Raw genomic sequence first — 27,716 nt, forward strand, 5'->3', positions numbered from 1 at the left:
GATGGAGAGAAAAAAGAACTTCAGAAGTGTAAGGTTCCCTTCTGCCACCCTTGCTGTGCACCTCAGGCAAGACCTCACCTCTCTGGGCCTCCATATATAGCAGGATGAACACCGCACCAGGGTTTCATCAGCTTGAAGAGACAGTGCACGTGAAGATGCCCAGTGCACTTTCACCCAACAAACAACACACACAGCCAGGCCAGGTCTCCCTTCTTTATTGATCTCTGGCTATAGCAGGATTCTGGGAGACCAAGGGTGGGGGTGAGTCTCATGCGTCTCTGCCCCACTCAGGGTGGGGTAGGAGGGACAAGTGGCAGGTGGCAGGTCTAAGAGACCATGGATATGACTTCACAGGAACAGGGCCCACTGTACAAATGCATGGTTGGTACAAGAAAGGAGGAGGGCAGTCACCTGGACTTGGGCCCTTCCTGGGACAAAGCCGGGTGAGAGGAGCCTGAGGGGAGGAAGGGGCAGGGGCCTGGCTGGGCTCTGTCCAGAGGACACGAGAGCAGCAGTCCTGAGCCCCCGCCCGTCTGCCTTCCACCCGCCACTCCCCACTTGTCCTGGGGAGGGGCCTCTTGGGCCGGGGCTAGGAGGGGGACGGACCCTCTCTGTCAGCAACACAGGATTACTGGGTTACACCTCACCCTCCCCATGCGCCCTTGACCCCAACCCAGCTCTCCCCTCCTGTGCCCGTAGGATGTATCCTGAAGGTGCTTTGCTGGGGAGACTTCAAAGCACTGTACAGACATTGGTCGGATGGGAGCCTCCCAGCCCCAGGGGAGAGGAAGGAGGCAAAGGGTTCAGGACTCAGCCAGGGCAGATGACAAGCCCCAGGGGCCTAGACCAGTCCCGAGTCCTTGGCCACCCCAGGAAAGGCCTCCTCTCAGCCCCTGGTGGCAATGGCTCCTCTTCCCCCAGTCACCATTGCAGAATGGGAGAGAGGGAAGATTGCAGGGTCTGGGCTGGGGATGGGACTGAAGCAGTGCAGGTCTGGGGTAAAGAGGATGCCCCCCATTCCCAGGCCCTAGAAAGGTACCATGCCCTGAAGGAGCCCACTCCCCTACCCTCACATAGGGCTCTGAAAACCCCCAGCTTCCTATCCTATTCCAGCCCTTCCCAGGGGAGGAAAAGGGGGACCCAGACCTGCCAGCTAAGGTCTGGGGTGGGGGCTGAGGAAACCCCCAAAATGTATTGCTTAGAAACTTGGAGTCAAGAAGGATGCGGGAGGACCCAGGGGGCTGGCATCTCCAACCCTCCCCCGCAGGCCCTGGGAAGCCTCCAGGAAGCTCCCCTCCAGCCGACCATCTGGCCATAGGGAGAGTCCAGAGGCGGGGGAGGATGGACACAGTGACCACTGGGAGCCTGAAGTTCCCCAGTCTTGCCGCCGGGAGATTAAAGTGCGCCCCAATGGGTGTCGGGTGGGGACAGGCCCTTTCCCCAATCCCGCAATCTCTGGCAGCTGTCCTTCGGGTGGGGTGTCTGTTCCTTGATGTCCACGCTCCCTTGGAGCAGATGGGGGAGCCAGTCCCGATGGGTGGTGCTGACGACATCGAACACTGGACTCGGTAAGGACCTGGGGGAAGAGGAGACACCTCGGTGCTCTGACCTCCTCCTTCATCTCCAGCCTGACTTACCTTCCTTGGGTCCCACCGGATCCCCACTCAGTCCCGCTTACAGTTGAGCAAAAAAGGCCCTGCAGAAGGAGCTCAGCCAGGGCGCGAGCGGGGCTGGATTGAAAGTCATGCCCAGCTGACCTCCCGGAGCCTTGGGCCCTGACTGCCGCCTCTCCCCAGGCCCTCACAAAGGAGCTGCTCAGCCCACTCCTCTCTTCCTGCAGGTGGGAGGACTCTGCTCTCCACTCAGGCCCCGCTCGAGTCTGTGTGCTCACTTCCTCCATATCCCTGCTGGGAAAGAGGGAAGGACCACCTTGCATCCACTGAACCCCAGAGATGACCCTTCAAAGAGGGCTGTGGCACACCCCGCTGGCCCAACTCCCTGCAGAACCTTAAGCCCCTCCCTGTCTGCCGCGACAGGCTCACCTGGGCCAGCCCCAGGCTAGTCCAGATTCCCGTTCTGGTTGTGTTCATCTTCGGCAGGGGAGGCTGGCGCCTCTTCCTCACAGGGGGACAGCTCGTCAATGGACATCTGGTTGGTGACGCCTGCAAAGGGGCAGGAAGGAAGCTGGGACCAGACCAAGCAGTATGTTTCCCCCAAACCCAAGGAATATGTGGAGACAAGTAAGGGATTCTCACACATCCCCCTTCCTTCCAGCTGAGCTACATCCAACCCACGCCTACCTGGGGAGAGCCTCTCCAACCTTGCTAAAAGGCACAGCCCTCAACTCCCACGTTAAGGAAGAGATGTCCCAGCCGGGGCCACCAGGTTACCACATCCACAGGGGACCACTGACGGGCCGCAGTGTGCATGGGGTCCCTCAGGTCGTGGCCTGTGGCTGTCCCTATCCTCTCTCAGGTCCGCATTCTAGAACGGCCCAGGCCAGTCGGCCAGTCAGTCGTTCCTGTGATCTTACTGCAGCCTAGTCAGTTCCCTTTCCCAACTCAGGGAAGGAGTCAGACAAAGGGTTGCTTGAGGAAGGGCTTACGGGCTTAAGGAAAAGGGACCCGCTACTGCTGCAGCAGCCACCCTCCCCGCAAGGCCTCATCCTCCCAATGGACCCACCGCTTGCCGCCCGTTCCTTCCATTTCTGCTTGTTCTCCTGAATGTATTTGATCCAGGTAGAGCGGAAGCTGACCACGTCGGGGTTGGGGTCTCCCACTTCCACATCCAGAGAAGGCTGGCGCCACTGGAAGCTAAAAGCCGGACCCCAACATTGCGAGGTCAGGCCCTGCCCACCCCAGAGCCATCTTCACAGCCCTCGGAGTGGAGGGGGTAGAAGACCAGTAGGCTCAGGCACCCTCATCCTTGTCCTCTTTCCCTCTGCTAGGTACCCGCAGTCCCCATCCCTCTCCACACCTTCCCTCCTCCTAGAAGGAAAATAAAAGCAGATTAGCAGAAAGGCAATAAAGACAGAGCTAATGGGAGAGATATAAATACGGTGGAGGGAACAGAGGTGCAGACCACACTGCCTGCCCCCCATCCTGCCGCCCCTGTGTGTGACTCGCAGTAGAGGGGCTCCCACTTTTGGAGTCGCCTGCTTCTCCACGCCCGCCTGTACCTCCTCCCTGGGAGTCAGTGCTCTCTGTGGGCCCCCGGCTGCTGCGGCCACCCTCACCTGGGCTGGGTTTTAGACTTGGAGTCTTCCTCCCCCATGGGCTGGACACTCTTCTCGGCCACATCAGTCAGCACAGAGAACGTGGGTTCCACGATGAAGTCAATGAAACCTGCAGTGCAGGGGTAACACGATGGAGCCATCTGACCTGGGGGCCCGGGCAGAGGATATGGCCGGCACAGCTGTGCCCCCGGCTGCACGTAAAACAGGGTCACCTGGGGCTGAAAAGTTCCCAGTGGGGGCAGCCTTTGCGATGATGTCTTTACGACCCCAGAGAACTCCACCCCAGGACCCCATGCTCTAGCACGGCGGGCTTGCTGCTACGGGAAGAATGGCTTTGAAGGAGGTGGACTTGGAGAGGTCCTGACCCGGCCCAGCCAGCATCCTTTAGCCTTCGCAACTCTCTCCTCCCTGCGGGAAGGGACACTCACCAATCTGGGACTGTGCCACGAGAGTGGAAGTGCGGTCACAGAGCGGAGAAAAGGGCAGGCCCAGCTCTGCCTCTTTGTCACCCTAGGGGAGCAGACAGGGCGGGGAAGCACCTCAGTCTACCAGATCAAGGTTCAGCTGGGGGTAGAAGGGGCTGCCGGGGGAGAAGAGGGATCTCTGTGCCTTTGACCTGGAAATGAGTGGCATGCAAATGCCACTGCCAGCAATTACTGTTAAGCTTTTCGGAGATGACATTATATCCCATGGGTTTGAGATCAGGTTGGCAGCTGCAGGCCACTGAATGAGGACTGGAGTAGGAACAGGGAACTTGGAGAACAAAGGGGAGAGAAGGCCGCATGGGCGGGGGCGGGGGCAGGCAAAGAGGCCTCATACCTGGCGGAAGAATTCCTCCATGAGGGCCTTGGTCCAGCGGCTGTGAACCGACCACTGCTTGGTTGGGTGGCTGATGTCAGCAGCATGGAGCAGTAGAGACAGGGCCTTGGGCTTATCAATCCTGTTGGGGCAGATGGCAAGGGGAGGGAGACTGATCTTTTAGGGGAAGGAAGCCTGGACCATTCCTAACTTCCCATCACAAGCCCTCTCTCAGATCAAACTTCAAACACCCTGTGAGGCTAGACACACACACCCACCCACCCACACACACACACACATTTACATATGTATAGGAAGCAGCCCAGGCTCTCAGAATCAAAGGGCCTGGGTTCGAATCCCCACATACCTATCACACACTAGCTGTGACAAAGAGCGAGTTACTTAAAATTTACATATTTCATTCTCCTCAATCCTAAGTGGAAATAATAACAGAATCTGCCACATAGAGTTGTTCTGAGAATTAAATGACATACAGCATATAAGTATTTAGAAGAGTGTCTGGCACCTAATAAGTGCTCGGTAGATGTAATCTATAATAATAATAATTATTATTATTTCCCAACAATGACACGCTCTGACACTGCACACTCTCTCACACCCAGACACCATACAATTTTTATTTTTTTTTGTGGTACGCGGGCCTCTCACTGCTGCAGCCTCTCCCGTTGCGGAGCACAGGCTCCGGACGTGCAGGCTCAGCGGCCATGGCTCACGGGCCCAGCCACTCCGCAGCATGTGGGATCTTCCTGGACCGGGGCACGAACCCGTGTCCCCTGCATCGGCAGGCGGACTCTCAACCACTGCGCCACCAGGGAAGTCCGACACCATACAATTTTTAACACACACCTTCAGAACACGCAAACACAGTCTGTTCTCCCTTACATTTATATACTCCCACCCACTTTTAAGCAACATTAGATGTAATTATGGCATTTCTTCTGTGCTTTTTTTTTTTTAACCTCACATGACTCTCCCAGTAGCCCTATGAGAGTAGGAACTGGTGGCAAGCTATTGTGGAAGGAGGCATTATATTTTCACATTTCACAGATACAGAAATGAGTCCAAAGAGTTGGAGTAAGCCTGACCTGAAGCTGCCCTGAGAACGCCCATCTCAGACCCCCAGCCCAAGCGCTCTCCAGTAGACGGGCTGCCTGGGCTGTACACATCACATACACGAGATATACTCAGATTCCTGGAGCCAGGAGAGTTTCTATATCCGGGTAAAGACTTGTCACACCCTTTACCCATGCGGATGCCCCCCCCAATTCACACACACCTCACTCTGGCCTATGCCCAGCCACACCCCACCATATCTCACCTTTCCAGCTGCTGCAAGGCCGTCTTCATGGACTTCAATTGCTGGAAATGGCAGGACATGTCTGTGGCCAACACCATCTCAATGACCAGGGCCCGCAGCTCTCTGAAAGGACAGAACCCAAGTATTGATCAGCACTGCTAGGCAGGAGTTCCGGGAAGTGGGGAAAGAGGGTTGGGGTGAGGGGGTCCCTAGGGATGCCCACTCCTGGCTTCTGCTCACACAAACTCATCCTTGGTGAGGTTGATGAAAATGTTCATCTCGTCGTCCTGCATTATTCGGAAAACAGAGCTGATGTGGTGATTCTCCAGCACTGAGCGATCATTGTACAGGATGGCGCATTCTGACCTGCAAAGCCCAAGTCACCGTGTCCGGCCCTCTGCACCTCCACTCGGCCCCTCCTGCCCCTGCCACGTCCCCACCCCTCACTTGGTCTGGATGTGGAAGCTGTTGGTAGTGCCAGTGTGCTCATAGTCGTGGATGGCTGCAGCAAAGATGATGGCCAGGACCTCGATCTCCGACAGGCAGTGCTGGGAGAAAGAGACAGATGATGAGAGGGGGCGGACCCCCTGCCGGCCGCTGCCCAAAGACCTCCACACACAGGCAGGACTGCTCAGCCCAGCCCTTCCATTCTTCGAGGCCAGCTCTTGGGCTAATGCAGCCACGTTTCTCAGCTCCCGGAATGGCCAAAGACCTTCCTCCATCCCAACCAGCAACATTCCCATCACATCCCGGCACACATCCCCAGCGCTGCCCATGAAGTTACGGTCCACCCAGGAATACTCTAGAGTGAGTAAGCCCAATCTGAATCTGTAAAGACTCTGGGATGCCAAAGGAGAGGAACCAAAGAGAGAAAAGAGGAAATGGGAGTAAAGTCTAGACTTCCCGGTTCTGCAGCCGTAAGACCCTGAGTCACAGAAGACTGATTTCCAGGGCACCTACCACCATCCCTGTGCGGAGCAAGAAGCAATGGACCGTCTGTGTAACGTCAGCTGCATGGATCTGGTTATGGTAAGGGTTCTTGTACTTCCCATAACCTGTCTCCAAGGCATCCAGGAAAGTCATCAAAAACACAGTGGGAATCTGCAATAGGATGGAGGAAATCGAGATTTGTGGCGGATGTGCGGGAATGGCAGGCGGCCGAAGACGGAGGTCAGCAAGGCCCATTCTTTGGAAGGCAACAGGGCATAGGAGAGTGCTGGCTCTGCAGTCGGGTGAACCTGGGTTCACATCCTGGCTCTACCACCTGCTGGCTGTGTGACCTTGTGCAAGTCACGTGCCTTCCTGTGCCTCAGATGCTTAACTGCAGAATGAAGATAATACCACCTACCTTGAATTTAATGAGATAGGCACGAGGCACTTAGTAAGTGTTCTCTAGAGAGTAGCTAGAATTATTATTATTTCCCTGGAGATTTTTAAGAAGAGGAAGTCAAGTTTCCCTCCTACCTTCCAACCACTTTACCCCATCCCCAAGCCAATACCATGGAGAGGGGCTCAGAAGCAAACGAAAGAATAAGATGACCCGGAGAGGCCCCTCTAGCCAGAGGTGGATCACCCTCTCCTCTGAGAAGCCTTTCCCCACCCTTCGACCACCATACACACACACCCAAGCACCAGGAACCAGAGGTCTGTCGGGCTGCGCGCGGGCTATTCAATCCTGTCTCAATCCTGTCTCGGTCTCTGCATGTGCCCTGGGGTACGTTTGCTTCCTTCAAAGGCCCAAGGTTCCCAGAGGGCGGGGCTGGTGTCTGTACCTGTCCCTAGATCTCTGAGGCTGCAAGGAGAGCGGGGTTCAGGACTTGAGGAAGTTTCTGTAGAGATGCGCAGTAGTGACGAGACAACAGAGGATGTGCCACTAGTCAGTCGGACCCTAACATCCCCCGCCCCAACCCCTGGAGGGCTGTGCCCCAAATTCAGGGAATTTTAAAGGACTGTTTCCACGACAACCGCCCTTGCTTTTGCGTTGCCATGGTGTCCCTGGAGGAAGGGAAGGGAAGGGGAGGAGCATGGGAGGGGCTGGGTACCCAGGAAGGGAATGTGGAGCTTGAAAAGGGCAGCTCCAAGGGGGTCTCTACTACTAGAGCAAGAAGGCTCCTCTCTCTCTAACTGCTTTGGAGCAAGGTGGGCTGGGGCGAGGCCAAACCCAACGTGATGCAGTTACTCTCGGAGTTCCCCGGAACCAGTCCTTCCGGGTGAGGAAGCACCTGTGGGAGAACTTGGTGTCTGGAGTAAGCCTGAGAACCAGTCTGGAGAAACACGAGCTGGGAAAAGTCTTAGGAAAAATAAGAGCCTGCTGTTCTCCGTCCTGGAGAGGGCAGGATTGGAAAGAAGAAGAAAACGCAACTGCAGAACAGGGCTCGGGAGGCACTGAAGAAAATCTCAGCTGAGCATCTCAGGGACGTTCTGGAAACCCCTTGGGAGTTGTAAAGGGAGGAGTCAAAGGTCGAGGAAAGGCTCTCACACACCAATAGTCTGTTACAGTGAAGTGGAGGCACAGGCGGCCGGTTACCTCCCAGAGCCCTCTGGGAGGGGCCCTCCAGCTGGACTCCTTTGACCCCCCGCCAAACCCCTCAGAACACACATGTTCTCCTCCACCCTAACGCCTCACCCAAGTGCTCACCAAATATCCCCATGGCGACTCCTCAGCCCCCCTCACCCTCCACTTCCAAGTGTGGTTTTTCCACGTGCAAGTGATCTTTAACCGGTCCCTGTTCTCAAAAGACCCTCCCTCCTGGCACAGGATCTGAAGAGGACGTTAATCCTGTACACTTCCTGGCCAGCCAAGCTGAAGAGCAAATCGAGTTCACACCCTCCCTCCCCTCCTACAGCCCTACGTAGCCTTGCCAAGAGCTGACCCTCTCCCTAAAATTCCTTGGACAGAGACTAGAGCTGGAGGGGGAGAGGAGGGAGAGGCCCCCCCGAAACAAGTGGAGAGACACTAGTCCTGCAGGGCACCAGCTGAGAGCTTCTGACCTCTAAGCCTCCAGCGTCCATGGACAGGGGCAGGAGGGCTGAAACAGGGAGCTGAACTTGCAGCCAGCCTGGAGAGGACAAGTTAGGGGACAGAGCAAAGGGCGAGAGTGCAGAATCCTAGGCTGGCCAGTTTCAGGGCTAGAATCTTCCCCTAGAAAGCAATACATGAAGCCAGAGGCTGGGACTGCAGCAAGCGTAGGAAAGGCTAGACTGGGGTGTGCAGGGGGCGACTTCCCTGACAGTGAGACTGAGCCAGGGAGCCTGTGGAGTCTGCTGCTTGTTGGGACTCTTTGAGAACAGGGTGGTGGGAGTAGAGAATCCTACCCAGAGGCAGGGATAGGATGCTGCCCAACCTTAAAGCGGCTGATGAGGTTGTGCCGAGTCAGCAACTGAAAAACAATGGTCCTCAGTGCGTGGTCATCAGATGCCCGGTTCAAGGAGAAGACATCAAAGCACCAGAGATCCAGGTTCTGTGGAGAAACAAGGAACTAGGCAGGGAGACTCCCAAGGGGGACATCTCCTGCAGCAGCGAGGGCTGCAGGTAGACTTCAAGCAGGACTTCCCAATGATTACAGAGGCTTGGGAAGCAGGAAAACAAAGAAGTGGTAAATAGGCCTCTTTCTTCCCAGATATCATTCAGTAGGGGAGTGACAAGAAGTCAGGAGTATGCCTCTTGAGTGGGGAAAAGTTGTTTTGAGGAATATGGAAACAACAGTTAAAAGGGAAGGCAAAATTCATCCCGTAAAGTGTCTGAAAGTCCCAAGGACTGTTCCACCCCCCTCCAAGCTTCTCCTCTTGCCTGAAACCCCCGGGATCACCTTGAGACAGTTGAGGACCACAGTGGAATAGGTGGGGCCCACAGAGGTGTACGTTCTCCGGAACATCCTGAGGGAGAAGAACGAAAAGGAGCCCAGGTGTGAGGTCTGGGAACGGGGTCGGATCAGGCGGGGCTGTGCGGATAGGCCGTGGGCATGTGGGGCTGGTGGTACAGTGGGGTCCTGGAAGACGAGGGTGGCTGGGAACGAGGGACACAGCCAGGGGTAGAAGCTGGCAGGGCGTGGGGGAGCCTCACCGTTCCACGAAGATCCCAGCCTGCACCGCGTGCACGATGCTCCGGAACTTGGGCTTCTCCTCTGCTCGGCGGCCTTTGGCCCGGGCCTGCTGGGTGAAGGTGGAGGCCAGCCAGTCCCGCACCTCCGAAGGCACCGCGTCAGACCGCAGCTCCTGCAGCTCATCCTCCGTGTCCAAGATTTGCCTGAAGCCCCAGGAGGGGAGTCACAGAGGAAAGACGGCAGGTGCTTCCACAGCCTAGAGGCCCGGGCCCAGCCACACCTTGGAAACTCTCACAGCAGCTCTCTCCCTTCTCTGACCCTCCCTTTCCTTTCTTTCGCTAAGTCTTTTTACTTCTGTTTCTCTATCTGATGTCTCCAATAATGAAACAGGTCACTATGCAAGGTAGTGAGCACCCCAACTTTGGAAGTATTCAAGCAGACAGTGGAATGGATACCACCCATCGAGGATGCTACAGGCCAGCAGCAGTGTCCTCCAGAAATAAAATGCAAGCCACGTATAAGTTACTTTCAATTGTCTAGTAGCCACATTCAAAGGTTAAAAAAACAGGTGAAATCCATTTTAATGATAACGTTTCTTTAACCTAATACACGCAAAGTACTATCATTCCAATGTGGAATCAATATAAAAATATTAATGAGATAGTTGACATTCTTTCAAAATCTTTTGAAATCCAGCATGTATTTTACATACACATACATCTCAATTCACACTTGCCATGTTTCAAGCCCCACAGCCATGTGTGACCAGTGGCTCCCATCCAGGGCGCGCAGGTCTGGAAGGCCTCCGCACTGGGAAGAAGGTTAGGACTAGATGAGCTTTAAGGTCCCTTCCAGCTCTGGAACAGTGTTCTCTTCTTGATGTCTGTGTTTGTCTCTGTCTCTGCGACTCTATGCCTGTACCTCTGCCGATATTTCTACCTATAGATCTATCTGCCCTCCCACCCCTCCTCCCTGCTCTGGCCGGGTCAGGCTCCTGTCTGACTCCCCGGCCCTCCCTGAATCACTGTGTCTGTCTGGTATCTTTCTCCTCTGTGTGTGAGTTTCTCCCCGCAGCCCCATGTCACCACTCTCACCGCGTCTCATTTATGTAGACGGCCTCCAGCAGGGAAGCTGTGTACTCCAGGTTTTGCTTCAGCTCCTCAATGTTTACCTCCCCATTCTCCAACTGCTTCACCATGTAGCGCAGCCTGTAGGGGCCCGGGTACAGATAACCTGCTTAGGCGCTGGACCTTGTCAAGAGAACAGGATACCTCTAATAGGATGCATTTTACAGAAACAGCCTCAGTCTTCCATAACCCATTAATCTTTCTAATAGAATAAAAGCAGCTGGGCTTCCCTGGTGGCAGAGTGGTTAAGAATCTGCCTGCCAATGCAGGGGGCACAGGTTCGACCCCTGGTCTGGGAAGATCCCACATGCCACGGAGTAGCTAAGCCCATGCACCACAACTACTGAGCCTGCGCTCTAGAGCCTGCAAGCCACAACTACTGAAGCCTGTGCGTCTAGAGCCTGTGCTTCCCAACAAGAGAAGCCACGACAATGAGAAGCCCGCGCACCACAACAAAGACCCAACATAGCCAAAAATAAATAAATAAATAAATAAATTTATTTTTTTAAAAAAAGCCCTGGTCCGGGAAGATCCCACATGCTGTGGAGCAACTAAGCCCATGCGCCACAACTACTGAGCCCGTGTGCCACAACTACTGAAGCCCGTGCACCTAGAGCCCACGCTCCGCAACAAGAGAAGCCACCACACTGAGAAGCCCACGCACCGCAACGAAGAGTAGCCCCCGCTCGCCGCAACTAGAGAAAACCCACGTGCAGCAACAAAGACCCAATGCAGCCAAAAATAAATGAACAAATTAATTAATTTTTAAAAAAAGAATTTAAAATATAACAGCAGCTAATGTTTTTCATCACAGGCCATTGCCACTGCCTTACTAAGTTTACCTAGCCCCCAAAGTTAAATCTCAGGCTCTTCCATGGTCCCCACCCTCTCTGACCTCTCAACGCCCCCCTTTTAGTCAGTGTTTCCTGAAAACTCTTGTTTAGAGTGCCCAGGGCCCAGCAGAATTAGGCAGGTACAAGCTCCCGGGGTGATGTTTTGGGGATGAGCTGTTTCATAGTCTGAATAACCAAGAGCTGAAACTGCTTATTTCCCCCTAAGAGAGGGCTTTGGGAGCCCTCAGCATTCTTTCATTATGTCTCTTGGTCTTGGCGGGGAGGGGGTACATGTCCACAGCCCCGCTGTCTCTGGCAGGGATGGCAAAGACACAGAACAAAGACCAATCTGAATTGGTCTTTCGCCTGGCCTCACTCCATCCCGGCAGAGCTAATCGATTATGATTCCAGAATCCATCAACCAGGACAAAGCAGGGTTAACCCCTGCCTCCCCAGTGCCACTCCAGAGAGAACCTCTGGCCAAGGGGGACTGTACCCATCCCCTACCTCTGCCCCGTGGCAGCTTCCCACAGAGCCAAAGTGGGGAGGGTGGGGTTGGAGGTCTCACTTACGGGATGCTTTGCCTGAAGGAACAATATTTTGCCCTCATGAATTCCGGGGGATTAACAGGGAGGCTTCTTAAAAGTCTGGTTTGTGACTGCCTGAGTCCAGCCCAGGCAGTCACAAAGCAAACAGAGCTCTCTGACTTTAGATGGTGATTTTAAAGAAAGCGATGAAACATTCCCCTCTGGCTCCTTCCCCCAGCCCTGCCCCACCCCATCCCACCTAAAACCAAGATGGTGTGAAATGGTGGCCAGCACAGTTCCCCACTGAGAGGGGCTTCAGAATCCCAAGGTCACCCTATGAGTCAGGGAGGAGAAGAGAATGAGTCAGGGACTGGAGGCTGAAATTAGCATCGATTACCAGGGATGCCGGGGTGGGGGTGGGGGGGAGGGAGAACAATGGCATTCCTGAACAGAAGCAGCTCTAGAATCCCGGGGTCTCAGCAGCTTTGGAATAGGGGCGTTCAGAATAGCCAGCCCCAGGAAGCGTCACTGGCCAACTCTCACCTCAGGGACCAGCAGTCCTGGCCAAAGACAGGTCTGAATACAAATGGGGCAGAAGGGAAAGGGGAAAAATGGGTGGGGAAGGAAGCTGGAGGGTGGCACTGCAGCCTCCTCGGTGGGCTATCTTCAAATATCACTTCCAGCCTTCCTGCTGCACCACCTCCACGTGGAAAGAGTAGGTGGTTCCACAAGAAAGAGTCCGGGTTCAGTAAAGCTCAGCCCCAGCTCAGGCTTCATTAGGGAGGAGGAATAGAGGCTGACAACATAAAATGCTTTCCAGGGGGCTTCCCTGGTGGTGCAGTGGTTAAGAATCCACCTGCCGATGCAGGGGACACGGGTTCGAGCCCCGGTCCGGGAAGATCCCACATGCCGCAGAGCAACTAAGCCCGTGCGCGCCCGTGCGCCACAACTACTGAGCCTGCACTCTAGAGCCCACGAGCCACAACTACTGAAGCCTACACACCTAGGGCCCGTGCTCTGCAACAAGAGAAGCCACTGCAATGAGAAGCCCACGCACCGCAACGAAGAGTAGCACCCCACCCCCCACTCGCCGCAACTAGAGAAAGCCCGCGCGCAGCAATGAAGACCCAACGCAGCCATAAATTAATTAATTAATTTTTTAAAAAAAGGCTTTCCAGTCAATGGGCTGGAAAGGAGCAACTGAGAACTGACCAGAGATCACAGAGGAAAGAGATACACTCTGCCATTGGGGCACACAGCTTCCCTCTCCTGGTCAGTCCCCATGGCCAGGGACCCTCAACTCTGGGGACACACAACCCAGGAAGAAAAAAAGGCCTCTGGTCCCATCTCTTCCCAATCCCAGCCCCAGTCTTCCATTTCGATCAGCCCCTTTTACAGCGGAAAACTCTGCCCACTAGGGGTCAATATGCCCACCACCAAAGTTCTTTCTTGAGCCACCTAGGGAAACCCACATCCCAGCACAAGCTCCCAAGTGAACAGCCAAGCCCATGGGTGCTCATTTGCATGTATTTGCATAATCTCTGACAATGCTGCCCGCTCTACATTTTAAAAAGGGCTTTCTCCTACATTATCTCCTTTTGTCTTCAAAATGGGCCTAGAGGGAGGGAGAGAGGGAGGAGGGAAGGCAGTGCTGCCCCTGTTTCCAATGCAGAAACCCAAGCTCCCAGCACAACTCTGGGAGGCAGGACTCCTGGATGCAGACCTTTCACTTCCTGGCTCTGAGTCCCAGGCAAGTCACTAATTCTTCATCAGTGTCTATCAAAGTGTGGCCTGTAGACCACTGCACCTGAATCACCTGGGATACTTGTGAAAATTTTAGATTCTGGGCCTCACTGCACACCTACTGAACCAGAATTTCTGAAGTTTGGGTCCAGGGATCTGCATTTTTAACAAACATCCCAGATAATTCTCATTCACACTAAAGTTTGAGAACCTTTATTTTCAAGCTTCAATTCCTTCATCTGTTAAATAGTGAGGATAATAGTAAACCACCTGTTAATAAGAGGAGTAAATGAAAGAATGTATGTGAAAGGCCTGGCACATAAAACGAGGCTCTTTAAACATGAGTTGAATTGGAATTAACTGACCAGCATCATGCTGGCCCAGCTCACGCCTCACTCCCTTCAAGTCCAACAAGCACCTACCTGCCTTCTTGATCCCAAGTCCAGGTGGAGAAGAGTGAGCCTAGTTTGGATGGAGGCTGGTAATTAGGAAGCCCCCTAACAGAGGAAATGAGAGGATGATAATGACCGTGATCTCTCCTTTATAATTACAGACCTGACTTGAGCCTCACAGTCTCCTCATGGGGGAGGTTATAAGACGCGTCCGAGGTCACACAACTTGTCAATCTCACTCAGGTCGGCAAGCTTACAACTCACTCTACTGGAGCTTAACTGTGTCCCAAACACCAAAAGCGAGGCTGGACCCCGCTGCGTCACAGCTCCTTCAGGGTCAGTCGTCCAGGATTCCTGGGGTGATGGTGTCTGCAGACACCACCAGACCCCCAGGAAACTGGAGGTGTCTTGATGACACTGACAGTGACTTTTCTATCCTGGCTGCTGCGCCCAGAGCACACAGTACATGCTCACTAAATGTTCATTAAACAATAAAAGGGAAAGGGAGCAGATTAATCAGGTCGGGGGCTATCTGCACTCCCAATTGAGATCTCAGGGCTTGGGAAGCAGAGTGCGGTTGTAGGCTGGCTTTCAACGCACCCCTCCCTCCAAGTTCCTCCCATCTCCACCTCTCGATGTTGTCCAGGAGCTCTTGTATAGCTCCTGTTGAAATCTGAACCCAACACGATCCAGATACCAGAAGGAGGCGGGGAGGGAGGAAAAGAAAGATTAAAGAATAAATTTGACAAATGGGGAGGCCAAGGAAGGGACCTGGACTCCGGCAGCTGGAAGGATCCCTCCTGAAGTTACATAATTCTCCCCACGTGTCTCCCCACGACACTTCCTGGCCTGGCGAAGCCTGGAAGCTTCCCAACAGTCCTTCCACTCCACTCCCAGCCCTGGTGCACCACCACCACTTCTTTCTCCTTTATCTTCAGTCCTCACACCACGACGGGAAAGCCTCAGGTCCTGACTGCTGGAGGCCCCAGTCTCTCTCAGCTCTAGGCAGCCAGCTGGAAAAGGGGGCTCTGAGCAGTAATAATCCCAACGCCCCAGAAGAGTGCAGCTTCTCCAGCCCCCATCGGATGATCTGACAATTTCCGAAGGCCCCTGCCACTACTTCCAGCACCCACACTCCCTGAAAGATCACTGTAAGTAGAGGGCTTAGGACAGGGCAGCCTCAAGCTAAGAGGCTGGGAATTGAGAGAAGAATCCTATTTCCCTCTGGAGGTTTTAAAACCAGATGAGGAGATACTGGAGGAATATGAGGTCCTAAATGATGCTGGGGGTCAGGAAGGAGAGAAAGAGGGGAAACACTGCTAAGTCACCTGCCCCTGCTAACACACACACACACACACACACAGAGCATATGGGGCTGTCAGGTCTTGATCCCTCCCCTCCACCAAACTAGACCCACAGCAGCCTGTCCCCCTCCTCCCCTCCCCCTTCCTCATCCCTGGCGCCTACCTGAGGATGGGGCCCTGGAGGTGGCGCCTCGGCACAGGAACAGGGCTTGCCATGGGAATCAAAGTTTCCTACTTCAAAGTATCAAAATGCTGCCCCCGGGCCCCCTGGGCCCCTGAGGGGAATGGCTCCCTCTTGGGCCCCTGACTTCCTCCTCCAGGTCTCAGCAAAAGTGACTGACCAGAGAGAATTTGGAGGAGGAGAACAGGAGGAGCCTGGCTGGAGGAAGGAGTGATGAGGGAGAGACCCAGCCCACAGCAAGTGGGTGAGAGGCCGCAGGAAAAGTTTCACATCTGAATCAGACTGAAAACAAGAATCTGTTCTCAGAAGAATCCCAGAGAGGACAGAAATAGTACAGGCCAGCCCCTTGCTCTGAGGAGGTGGGGCTCCTCTTTGGGGAGAAGGAAAGGGTTAGCAGGAGGCTTAAGGGTGCAGGGACAGGGAACCATCCGGAATTTGTCCATGAGAGGAAGTCTGTAGTGAAGGGAAAGGGCCCTGCAAGACCCCTCAGCGAGGCTAAGGCAGATTCGGCTCCCTCCCAGGGTCTTTTTCCGGGGCCATTCTTCAAAATGAGCTTTAACCCACCTGAAAGTATGGAAGCAAGACCGGAAGAGAACTAGGAACTGCAGGAGAGGGGCTCGCTAAAGCTAGGGATCCGGGGATCCTTACCCAGAGATCCGCTCGACAGGGAGGGAAGCCCCCGCCCAAGTAGTGACTGAAAGTCAGAAGGACTTGCTCATCGAAACCGAGAGGCTGGGCAAGTTTCTTTAATACTCCCAGCCCCAGTTTCCTCATCTGTAAAACGGGGACTGGGGAATAACCGTGAATTAACTGAAGAGAGCTCAATCCAGCGCAGAGGGAGAAGGGAAGTGATGGGATAGCCTAGAAAGTGCCTGGGAACCAAGACCCCTCTTTCTCCTCCTGGCTCTGCTCTCGCTCAGGTTAGGAAGAAAAGAACCCGGCCTCTGCGGCGCGAAGTGCGCATACAGCTCCAGCCCGCCTCCGGATTGGCTGTGGGGTGACGTCACCAATACAAGTGCATTGGGGCCGCGATTGGTCAGCGGAGGGGCGAGGCGGGGCTAAGGAGGAGAGCCGGAGTGAAGCCAAACGCAGCGAGTGAAGAGAGTTCCGCTCGATTACAGTCTCTTTAATCTACGTCCTAGGGCTGGGGGTAACGTGGGGATGAGGATGACAGGAGAAAAAGAAAAGAAAGGAAACGGGCCAAGAGCCAGGATTTTGTGACGGGAAGTCTTGCTCCACCCCCCCGCACACACCCCGCCTCGCACCCCTCCCCACCAAAAGCAGGGAGAAATCAAAATACCTTGTCACTGTGCCATAGCCTTGAAGGCTTATAAACAAATGAAGTTTGGGAAATTACTGGGACCAGCGGAAGCGGGCTTCAGCAGCAGCAAGAAGCAGCAATGCAGGCTAAATGTCTACAAAGTTGTGTTCTAGTGAACTCCTGGTAGCCATGCAGCGCGGCCGGTGCGCTAGATAGTGTTTTTAGAGAGAAAAAACTAGACCCAGAGTCAGAGACCTAGAACTGCCACCCAGAGAATGAGGGACAAGTTATTCAGCCTGCTCTGTAGACAAGCTCTCTTGGAGAGATACAGATGGGGTGGGAGTGGGGGCAGGTGGTACACCAGCAAAGACCAACCCAAGCCAGCTCCCCTCCCTCACCTGACTCCAGGCCCAGCCCCCTGAGCCAAGTAGGCACTAACCTCAACCATCCTACGGAAAGGTAGAGATTTCTTAGACTAGAAAAGCTCTAGAGAGGATGTCTTGTCCATCCCTCTGCTCTCTTGCCCAGTAGAACCAAAGATTGTTGGACAAATAACGGCTTACCACATCACCCCACGTGCATACATGCTGCATCATCCCAGCGTGCACCCCGTACTTGCTCATCCCAGCCTATTATCAACGGTTCCTAATTAGAAAGGATATTGATCAACCACCATCCCTTACTGGGAAAAAATTTTTTTCACACGTATCCACTCACCCACACATATATACACATGCCACACTCTACCTCTGTCTGAGCTAAGGAGACTGTTCCCTGGATGGGAGGCAGGGCATAGATGTGATGATCCCAGCATGAAGTTTCCTTCAGCCCTTAAATGTAGTTTTAAAATAGCAAGGAGCCCAACTATAATGCCTCCCTCCCTGGTCCATCCCCACCATTCCCCACCTGCACTGAAGAACAGGAGCTGGAATAGGGGATGAGCAAAGCATAGGAGCCTCTGCCTGTGGTCAGAGAAGAGGGGTGTGAGGGGGAGTGGGTGGAGGGGTGTTGGGGAAGGAATTACCCGGCTGATCTAAAGGCTCCAAAAATCTCAGAAATTGAAAAAAATCAAAGAAATCATCTAAATCCAATAGAAAAAGGATATGAATTAAAATCAGGAGATTTTGCCTGGACTTCAGCACTATGTGTGACCTTGGACAAGACACCCTGGGCTCCAGTTTCCTTGTCTGTAAAATGGGTAAGTACACGCTTCATAGAATTCTCACAAGGATCAAATGAGATCATATGAGAGCACCCTGGGAACTATAAAGTGATGCATAAATGCAAAAAATTACTATTTAGTTTTTATTTTAGTTAGTTCAGCAAGGTTCATTACAACTCCTCCATGAACAAAGTTCCCCGTGCCCACCCTTGTACCCAGGGCCCCTGATGTGGAAAAGCCCAGTCTCCCCGCCACCACCATTCCAGATGTCTGGGTCTCCTCCCTGGCTCCTTATTCCAGGGACCAGGGAAGCAGCAGAAGCGGAAGCTGGGGACATGCACAGCATGGAGCTCCAGAGACTAGGAACAACCAGATCCCCACCTTACCCAAGTACTGCCGCTCCCCTCACTCCCCTGGCTTCCCACTGCTATACAGGCAGCCCCAGTTCTGGCAGCTGGCTGGGCACAGTGGCGGGGGTGGCTCCAGAGATAAAAATAGCCCCCCTGGTGACAGAGCTGGGGTGCCATCCCGGGAGGCGGCAAGCCTCAGGTTGACATGGCAGCGGTGGTGAGAGATCTCCAGGTACTGAACAGAGGAGCTGGATGGAGGGAGGGTCGAGGGAGAATTGAGCAGGGCTTGGGGAAAGCTGGTGGGTAGTGGGGGAAGGACAGGAGCCAGGAGGGTGGAGGGAGATGAGGGAGAGGGGCAGGAGGTAGTAAGGGGGCAGGGAAGGAAAGAAAGGACACTTGAAAAGCGCTGCTGAAGAAGGTCTGGGAAACACTGAAGAAGAGGGGGAGTGGTTGGCTCACACCCCACGTGTGTCTGAAGGCAACTCCCCCTCTACGCCTCCTGACCAGAAGCCCTTTCTAACAGGTGTTCCTAGCAACAGCCCAGCACAGCTCAGATCCGCTGAGGCAGGGGTAATCTAAGCAGCTGGAGCCTCAGGCCAGACTAATAAGAACCCAGGTACCCCAGCTGCCTGCCCAGCACACAAATGAATCCCATCTCCCTCAGGCTTCAGCCCTTGAAAGAGGGAGGAAATAGGAGGGGTGGGCAAGAAGGTCAGGGGAAGGGTAGCCTGAGAGGAGGCTCCCAGGATCCCACCCAGGAGGACTCCGTCTCTGGCTCACTCGCTCACTCCTCTTCGCCATCCCTGCACTATTTAATTCTGCTCATTAACCTCCTGAGCACGGATCTCCCCACCGGGCCTCCAAACCACATCCCAACAGATGTTCCCAGCAGATTCCCTGCTTCCGGGGACCTGACAGACATTGAAGGGCGCCTGGGTTGGGAGAGTGAGTTGGAAGCTTGGCAAGGTACTGACTGCCAGTGTGACGGGAGCAGCTCTAGATTGTGAATCAGCAGGATTTGAGTCTGGTCTCAGCCCTGCCCCCCACCTCACCAACTGTTTCTGGGCATCAGTCTCCCCCTCTGTAACACATTATGGTTCTCAGAGTCACTGCCTGGGTTGGAGGCACTAGGGAAGTAGGACGCCTGGGTCTCGAGTCCCTGGTTGGAGTTTATCTTTCTGACTGGTTCACTGCTTCCCCCAACTTAGCCCTAACCTGATGCTTTAAAGGAGGAGGGTGGCTTTCTTCTTTACCGTAGGAAGGTTACATTCTAACCTCCATGAAATTTCCAGGAAGTTCTCCAGCATATCTATCTTTAGTCCATCTTGCTGCAATGAAAACAACAGCATTTTCTTGGCATTTCAAAGAAGAACAGAAAGGAAGAGAATGGGCAGGACAAAGAAGTCTTTGGGGTGAGTCTGGTGCAATTTGATTAATTATATTTCTTTCAGATGGGAATTTCTAAAGCTACTGCTTGTAGAGAGACGGTTGGAATTTAGGGAGCCCGATAATACTGTTGGCACGTGTGCTCACTCAACCCAGGCCCCGAGAAGTTTCCAAACAAGGTGGGCGCAGAGGAGAGAACTAGGCGGATGGTGCCAAGTTAGATGATCAAGAGATCATAAACAGGGGAGCAGAGAAGCCAAGGAATAGGAAGGAAAGAAGCTTCTCTTGTCCCCAGGTCCTGCCTGCCAGAGAATCATTAAGTCCCCTGGAAGCCAAGCTCCCTTCCCATCCTAAATGGTGCCAACACCAGCTGGCAGGCTGATCCCGCTGCAGCCACTGTAATTATCTGCAAGTCTGACTACCCACTGCAGCTGCGGAATCAACAACAGTACCACCTGAGTACCCCCTTTCTAGCTTTTCTCCCAGCCCTGAGCCCCCAGGCCTCTCCCTGGATATGCCCTTTCTCCCCCAAGCCTGCTTCTCCACCAAAACCCCATCCCAGCTCCCTCAGTGGACCTCTGCCAGGTCTGGGATGCCGAAGCATATCCTAACCTGCTGTTTTCTTGCCAGAGAGGGAGAGGATGCCACTGGAACTGAGGGGAGGGGAGCAGCAGCAGGACGGGGGGCATGGGAGACAGAGGGGCGAGAACACTGGCACTAGGGACCTTCCTGCAATGAATGGATCACAACTCGCTTTTCTCCTTTTCCCTTCTCAGTAGCCCTTCTTCCCCCTCAAGTCCCATCTTTGCCCCACTCACTGTTCCCAGGATTCTCCCCCAGTTCTCGCAGACCATTAAGTCTTCCTCCCTTAGGGGACAATCTCATTATATAACAACTGGGAGACCGGTCTCCCAGTGGTCTCACCTGCAGCCCACCTGCTGCCCTGGTTCTGTCCCCCTTTCTCTGCTGCTGTCCTGAAGAGAGTTGGAAAATAGCTACTCAACTTCCATACCTGCGAAAATCAGCCCCCTGAGATCCAAAGGCAATTACCTGGCTTCCTCCCCAGAGGAGCTGGGAGGATGAGGTCACTGAGATGGCAAAAGAAAGGCCTTGCAGAATACAGGAGTTGAGGCTGGACTCGTCAGGCGGCCCCAAAGGGTGCCTGCAGCCAACTTGCCCTGGACCATCACCGCAATCACCGCAACAACACCTGAGCCGGTGGGGGATGGGGGGTGGGGGAGTCCTGGCTCCTGACCAAGAGAGGGCGGAAGAGGGACAAGAGAGGAGAGCAAAACAGAGCCCAGCAGAGAAAGAGAAACCAGAAAGAGATGGGAACAAAGGAGGGAAGGGGCAGAGGAAAGGCTGCAGGAAGAATCAAAGAAGAGGAAAGCAGAGGGAGCAGAGAAGCTGCAAACAAATCCTCGATGATCCCCGTAAAGACTCAGAAAAGAGGGAAAGATCTGTTTCAAGGTTCCCGGCTCCTCCATCCCAGTCTGACGGGAATAGCCAAAAACATAAAGAGGAGAAGATGAGACACAACCCCTCACTGCATTGACTTCAGGAGCTCCCTGGACTGGGGGCAGGTGGAAAGGGTCTAGAGACAGCCAAGCTTCCTGAGTCTGTCACCTGGCCTTCCAGTCCCATAGCATCATCCCCAACCTACTTCACCCTCCTCCTGGCAAAAGTGATAAGTGGCAACCTCAAACGTGGGATCTCCTCTGCCTTTTTAACCTGCCTCCTGGGGCTCCCAGGCAAGCAGAGTGCTTTTGGGTTCTAAGGGACTTTAGAGATTCTCTAGAATAGGGTGTGTCATACCTGGTCATATCACCCCCAGGCCTACAGACTTAGGATAAATGCCAGAGGGGAATTCCTCCAATGCTCAGGAACTCACCAACGTAGTCCCTAGGCTGCCCACACCCACCAAAACTTAAAATTGCTCCATCCACTTCTAGTTTGACCAATCAGAAAGAGATGACCAGGAGTAAGTTTCTCTCTTTTCTTTTGACCTCAGGGGCCCACACCCTTTGTGGGACAGCCCTCTTCCCATCCCACCCAGCCTTCTATTCTCTAAGCTCAGTCACCTGCCTCACCCCCTGCCTCAGTCACCTGCCTCACCCCCTCCAGACAACCACTCATCAGCAAGACTCTTCCAAATCAGGTCCCAGACACCAGGACTCGAACCTATTAAGTCATTCATATTCCTGCCTCTTGAGTCTTTATTTTCTCCCCATCCAAGCCAATGGCCACCCATTTATTCCCATTCTGCTGCCTCTTCACACAGCAAGCGCTCCCATGCTGAAAGAACTTCAGACTTTATCATTTAACAGCCACTTTCATATGGACGCTACCAAATAAAGAACAGAGACGCAGAGATTATATGACTTCAAGGTCATGCAGCTAATACTTGGCAGAGTGGAAACAAGAACTCGAGCTCAAGTCTCCCAATATTCCCTCTGCTCTTCCACCGCCACCACTCCGGTCCCCGGTCCCCTCCAGCCACCTGTTCTGACCAGAGGTTTGTGAAGTTCTCCCCTTGGTCTAAATTTGAGTTCCCGTATCTCTGCACCTCCCTTTCACCTTACTGCAGGTGTGTTCCACCCTCTACCATCGAGGGATGCCTCATTCAAGACAAAGCTGGTGGGAGCAATAGCTGCCTCATTCAAGACAATAGAGGGGGATATAGAACCCAGGGAGGAGCGGTTCCCTTTGCCATGGTTGAATATAAAGGAAGGAGGGCCAATCCAGGGAGGAAGACGCTAAAAATCATTCCCGCCAAGGCCTGGGAGAAATGATGCTCCTTTTTCTCCAGAGGTCCAGGGAGCCAGTTTATCCTGCAGTCTTCATGGCAGCTCCACAGCCATATGCAGAGAAAGGACGGCAGCACAGTTTTCAAAACAGAGCCACAGAAGATCAGTCCATGGGTCATATATAAAATGAAGACAAAAGGTGGGATAAATCAGTGAGGCACCCAGTCCAGTCCCTGGGCTGCTTCCTCCTGTGCATTTGATCTCCCCAGAATTGTCCAAAATGTGGGTGTGTCACAGATACATACACCAGATCACACATACATATTATCCCATTACCTATACACACACTCACGTACATCATCTCATTCATACATAGGACAATTTCAGGTGTTCAGGTAAGCGCGTGTTTATTATCCCAACATATTTATTACCACACATGCCATTTAGAAACATAAAAACAGACATCGTCATGGAGCTCACACTCCACCAAATGTCCTTGTCACTCACATCAACCTTTACCCAGATTCATATGTATACACGTCAGGCATTCACAATTTCATCCTGATACATCTCGTTCATATATCCAGATTGTTTCTGTATCCTCTCTGTAACTCCTTCAGTTCCAGACTCTGGTCTGAGGTCCTCAAAAGAGAGGACCAGGGCTCCCATGGTGGCAGAGTGGTTGAGAGTCCGCCTGCCAATGCAGGGGACACGGGTTCCAGCCCTGGTCCGGGAGGATCCCACATGCCGCGGAGCAACTAAGCCCGTGTGCCACGACTACTGAGCCTGCATGCCACAACTGCTGAAGCCCACATGCCTACAGCCTGTGCTCTGCAACAAGAGAGGCCGCCGCAATGAGAAGCCCACACGCCGCAACTAGAGAAGGCCCGCGCGCAGCAACGAAGACCCAACGCAGCCAAAAATAAATAAATAAAATAAACAAATTTAAAAAAAAAAAGAGAGGACCACACTTTTTGAACATCACCCTCTAAAAGCAACAACAAAAACAACCTCTCCCTTTCTTCCATCCCCATGCCTACTCCCCTCACCCACTACACACAGGAACACACGCAACACACAATCAGAGACAGAACTGGGCTCTGTGACATATACAGGTATATTCATTAACTCATTTGTTCGTTCCTTTATTTAAGAGCAATTTTTGAGTGCCTATTATGTTCTGGGTCCCACACTGACTCTGATGAAACAAAGATGGGCAAAAATAATCCCCAGCTGGGTCTTTGCTCCAGGTCCCCTGAAATGACCTTGAACCACAGCTTAGGACATTGGGTCTAGACCATGGGAGCCTGAGTGTACACCATGTGGAGAAAGGAGAATAGAAAGGGATTGTGTCTATACTATCCCAAGGAAGAGGGAAGTTCTGTCTGTAAAATTCCAGGAGGAACTGGAGCAGAGAGAAGAGAGTGATGTTGTACTATCCTGGGAGAGGGAGAGAGAGAAATCATATATGTGCTTTTCCTGTGTAGGTAACCCCCCCAAAGGAAAATGTGAGGCAGATGCCAGAATGGTTGAATTTTACCACTTGGATGGGTGTGGCAAAACAAGGAGCAGGAGGCCTTCTCTACTCTCCACTCCATCTGTTGGAGTTGATCCATATTACAAGCTCCGCAGAATCAGGGACTGAGTCCATTTTGTCCACCACTATATGCCCAGCATCCAGCACATCACCTGCCCCACAGGGGGCACTCAATTAATAATTGTTGAATGAATGAATGAGCTAAGGATGGCAAACCAATCTCTGCTCATAGCTTTTCTTGTTTCACAAAAGACACCGAAAACCCTTTCAACTTCTCCTGGCCCTTCCCCACACTCCTCAAGGCCCTCTGGTCTCAGAGAAGGGTGGGTAGGCAAGTCCAGTCCTCCATCTTAAGGTTAGAGATGCTGAAACTCACCTGGCCAACCCATCATCCCTGAAATGCCTGTCTCAGCCCCTCTCAAGCCTCAGCCTATAAGTCTGCTTAGGTAGGAAAATCTTCCTGCTAGGTAGAGGTGAAATCCCACACTTAGAGTCTCTCCAGCTAATATGCTCCAGATTCTGAATTTAGCTTTGGCAGAGTGCTAGTACGGGAAGCAGAATTCCTGGATGGATGCCCTTCCCAAGAAGAAATTGCCCTGGACAATTATATTCCTATGGGCTTTTTTAACCAGAGGAAAAAAACACCAGGCCCAGGTTCCCGAAAGAGAATCTTGATGTCCCAGATTAGAAATTAAAAGGGTCGTGGGGGGGGGGGGGAGCTAGGATATGTTGAGCATGGGAATCTATATACTCCATCTGTCTTCATTTCTGTTCAGTATCTAGTCCTGAGATAATCACATCCATCTACCTATTTCCAGACTAAATAGCCCCTTCCCACCCAGGCCTATTTGGGGACAGTGGTGACTGGGAGTGAGGGTGAGGTTCTGTTTCCATTTAAAGGAAGAAATGCCCTCTTTGCTCACCTCTTCAGAAACCACTCGACCCTGAGAGTTGTTTCCCTCTCCTACCAAGCAAAAGTCCTAAATCCTTTTATTTCCCTTCATCTGATTGGCAAAGCACACACCCCTGCCCAATATTCAAACAGGGCCAAATCTAGTAAGCTATCAACTTGGGATCTAACTTGATATCAAGACTTGCCTCTGCTTTGAAAAAGTGAGACTGGGAATCTATTCCTGGTAATTAACATTGAGGAGATGGTACTTTTCTGGGTACGTTATTACATGTAGCTAGCACTCTCAAGGACCAGATTGCTGGAGTGAGTGAAAACCGGAACAGTCTCATCAATAAGATTAGTGATTCTTGTCCACAGTGATCTCCTGTAAGGACATCTCAGCCAACACACTCCGTAGGGGCAGCTGCCTCCACTCCCTTCTTTCCCTGGGTTTCAGTGCCTCCTTGTGAGGCTCCTCTTCTCTTGCCATTGACCACTTCTCACACTAAAGGAAGAAATAGCAATTTGCTTCCAGAAAAGACCTGTGGTTAGCAAGGTGTGGGAGAGAGTGAAATGGTAGAACCTGCTCATTTGCAGCGTCCCTTACCTGGAACGGAGGCGAGGGAAGTACACGATGAACCACTAGTGCTGTGGGGAAGCATCCTGGGACACCTTGAATTCTGCCACTTATAGACCCTGTGGGCCCTTCTTTACCTTTTGACCACTTCCCTACCTACCCTTCTTCCCAGCTTAGTTCCTGTTAACAGAGCAGTGTTTTCTGTCAAGAATCACCCAGTGTTCCTCCCAACAAAAACCAGTTCAATCCGGTTTTCCATTCCTTCATCGCAGAACCTCATTCCAAGGCTGCACTTCATGGAGCCCGCAAATTGCATTTGGTCAGAGACAGCAAAGGAGGGGACCGGGAAGCATATTTGGATTCCACTACGGCACGTTTGTTGCCCACTATGCCTCCATTCTCCCTAAGGCCTCTCTAAGCAGCTAGTGTGTAAATCAGACCCACGGGCCCAATATAAAGGCGTCATCTTATCACCACAGGTGAAGGCTTTTTAAAAAACACAATCATAAACATCTATCCATATTCTACCCCCATCTCTCCCTCTGCCAGAGCCCAGAAATGAAAAGCTTCAGTGCTCACCATTGAGAATGCTGGTGAGGACCTGGGTTTGGAGGCTGTGTTTCCTGTATTTCCCACCAAACATCTGCAGCCTCTTTCCTAGGGCCATGGAAAGTCTTAGCAGGGAGAGGAGCACTTCCCTAGCTCTGGTTAAGAATCAACAGACTGCGGAGATTACCCGATGGATGGCCGCTGACAGGGAGCTAAACATGATGCATGGCTTGTCTTTGACTCAATCCTCTCCTTCTCTGATGAGCAGGAAGAAAAGTTCCTTTCCTTCCCTGGAACTGGAGTATGGGACACCGGAGTCCTCCCCTTTCCCATTTATTCCTCCCCACATGCCCTCTTCCTGCAACAATAAGAAAAGATGCCTAAATGTGCTTGGAGATCCTTGGGAGACCCTACAGCAGCAAAAAGGCTTTGACAGTTACCTTGCCCCTGTCAACAAATCTCTCTTCACCACCACCCCGGCTCCCAGGTAGGGGCTCCACCCCCCCTCCTCCAGATCGCAGGTAGGGGTTCCACCTCTTCTCTAGATCCCAGATGGGTCCCCCATTATTAATAGGCAGAGAGGTGAGCAGCTCAGGTATGGGGTGCCCCGCCCCGGCCCATCCCCTCCCTCCCCCCCACCCCCCACCCCCGTTGGATGCAGGAGGCGGAAACCACCAATCCCAGTCGAGATACATATGGCCCACAGGTTAGCACAAGTATCCCCAGGCAGTAGAGCTGCATCTGTGTGCAATCACTCTACACACACCTCTGTGACCCTGGGACAGTCATGCACACACATGTGATGTGTCTCACATCTGCACACTCCTGCACATGGATACGTGTGAGTCAGCCTGGCACCTCCCGAATGCTGCCCGTCCGCGGCCCTGCCACACCGCAAATATTGTGCCGCCTCTCTGCGCTGCATGTGTCACCCGGGGGGTCCGCAGGCACATCGTTAGCTCTGCAACTCCTAAACCCGCTCCAACCGGCCGGCTTGCTCCGCACATGCCTATGCCTTGCACATGTCGTCTGGCCACGCGTGTCAGGGCAGCTTATTTCCTCTCACCTGCCAACATGTGTGCCCGAGAGAATCCACCGGCCCGGCTCCGGCTATCCCCCACCTTTCCAGGCTCCCTAAGATCCCTTCCCCCAACTCCCCTGCCCGGGGACTCACAGAGACCGAAGCTTAATCCACATCTTCTTGCTGGGGGCTGACTTCAGCTCCAGGGCCGACGGGCAATCCGACTGCAGCATCTCGGGAGGGCTGCGGGGGGACAGCTCCATGCTCAGCCTCTGTCTACGGAACAGAGGGGGAGGAGACAGCCCCGCGGCTCAGCCTCAGTCGCTAGCCGGGAGACCCGCGCCCTCCATCCCAGCCCCTTCCCACCTGCGGCTGGCGGGGACCAGCCAGGCCGATGTCTCTAGGCTCGGCCCAAGCTGGCAGAGCTGCAGTTCCTGAGGCTCCTCCTCTCCCGCTGCCCAGCCGAGCTCTGGCCTCCCAGTCCAAGCCCTCCGCGCCGCCGCCGCCGCCGCCGTGCGCTGCCGGAGCCGCCTCCTCGCCTCTCTCCTCCTCCCCGGGCCGGCTTCCCCTCCCTTTCCCCCCTCCCTTCTCTGCCTAAGCGCTCGTCTCTCACTCCTTGCAGCCTCTCCTCCCCCTCCCAAAGGAACGCTTGGCAGCCTGGGGCACACACAGCCGGCAGCGCCCAAAGGCGAGTGCACGCACGCTGGCAGCGGGTGCGGGAGGCTGCGTGTGC

At 53.5% G+C, this 27,716-nt stretch overlaps 1 protein-coding gene across 7 annotated transcripts; it reads right to left on the reverse strand.

Annotated features, from left to right (window-relative positions):
* Positions 1-198: 198 nt before the first annotated feature.
* On the reverse strand, positions 199-27,560 carry PDE1B (phosphodiesterase 1B). Of its 7 annotated transcripts, none has more exons than XM_030866743.2 (16): positions 27,350-27,560; positions 27,137-27,259; positions 10,489-10,602; positions 9,415-9,597; positions 9,161-9,227; positions 8,696-8,812; positions 6,312-6,452; positions 5,799-5,899; positions 5,592-5,717; positions 5,373-5,474; positions 4,055-4,175; positions 3,664-3,745; positions 3,236-3,344; positions 2,683-2,813; positions 2,043-2,162; positions 199-1,576 (listed from the first exon to the last, which is right to left on the reverse strand). In XM_030866743.2, the coding sequence occupies exons 2-15, from the start codon at positions 27,244-27,246 to the stop codon at positions 2,059-2,061; spliced, it is 1,608 nt and encodes a 535-aa protein (XP_030722603.1). In that variant the 5' UTR covers positions 27,247-27,259; positions 27,350-27,560; the 3' UTR covers positions 199-1,576; positions 2,043-2,058. The 7 variants fall into 7 exon arrangements, with proteins under 7 accessions (XP_030722603.1, XP_060161524.1, XP_060161527.1 ...); XM_060305541.1 differs by lacking the exon at positions 27,350-27,560 and adding an exon at positions 26,150-26,320 and having other exon boundaries at positions 27,137-27,246; XM_060305544.1 differs by lacking the exons at positions 27,137-27,259; positions 27,350-27,560 and adding exons at positions 14,047-14,121; positions 15,484-16,023.
* Between the last annotated feature and the right edge of the window lie 156 nt (positions 27,561-27,716).

The sequence above is a fragment of the Globicephala melas genome, chromosome 10, assembly GCF_963455315.2.
Source record: "Globicephala melas chromosome 10, mGloMel1.2, whole genome shotgun sequence".
Lineage (NCBI taxonomy): Eukaryota > Metazoa > Chordata > Mammalia > Artiodactyla > Delphinidae > Globicephala > Globicephala melas.

Excerpts from the sequence above, each read along its gene's own strand:
- PDE1B (XM_060305541.1), bottom strand. The coding sequence starts at position 26,295 with ATGGGAAAGGGGAGGACTCCGGTGTCCCATACTCCAGTTCCAGGGAAG. Across the intron at positions 6,453-8,695 it reads ACCTCATCAGCCGCTTTAAG|ATTCCCACTGTGTTTTTGAT; the intron begins GTTGGGCAGCAT and ends ATCCTATTGCAG. Across the intron at positions 5,475-5,591 it reads CTCACCAAGGATGAGTTTGT|AGAGCTGCGGGCCCTGGTCA; the intron begins GTGAGCAGAAGC and ends CTGTCCTTTCAG.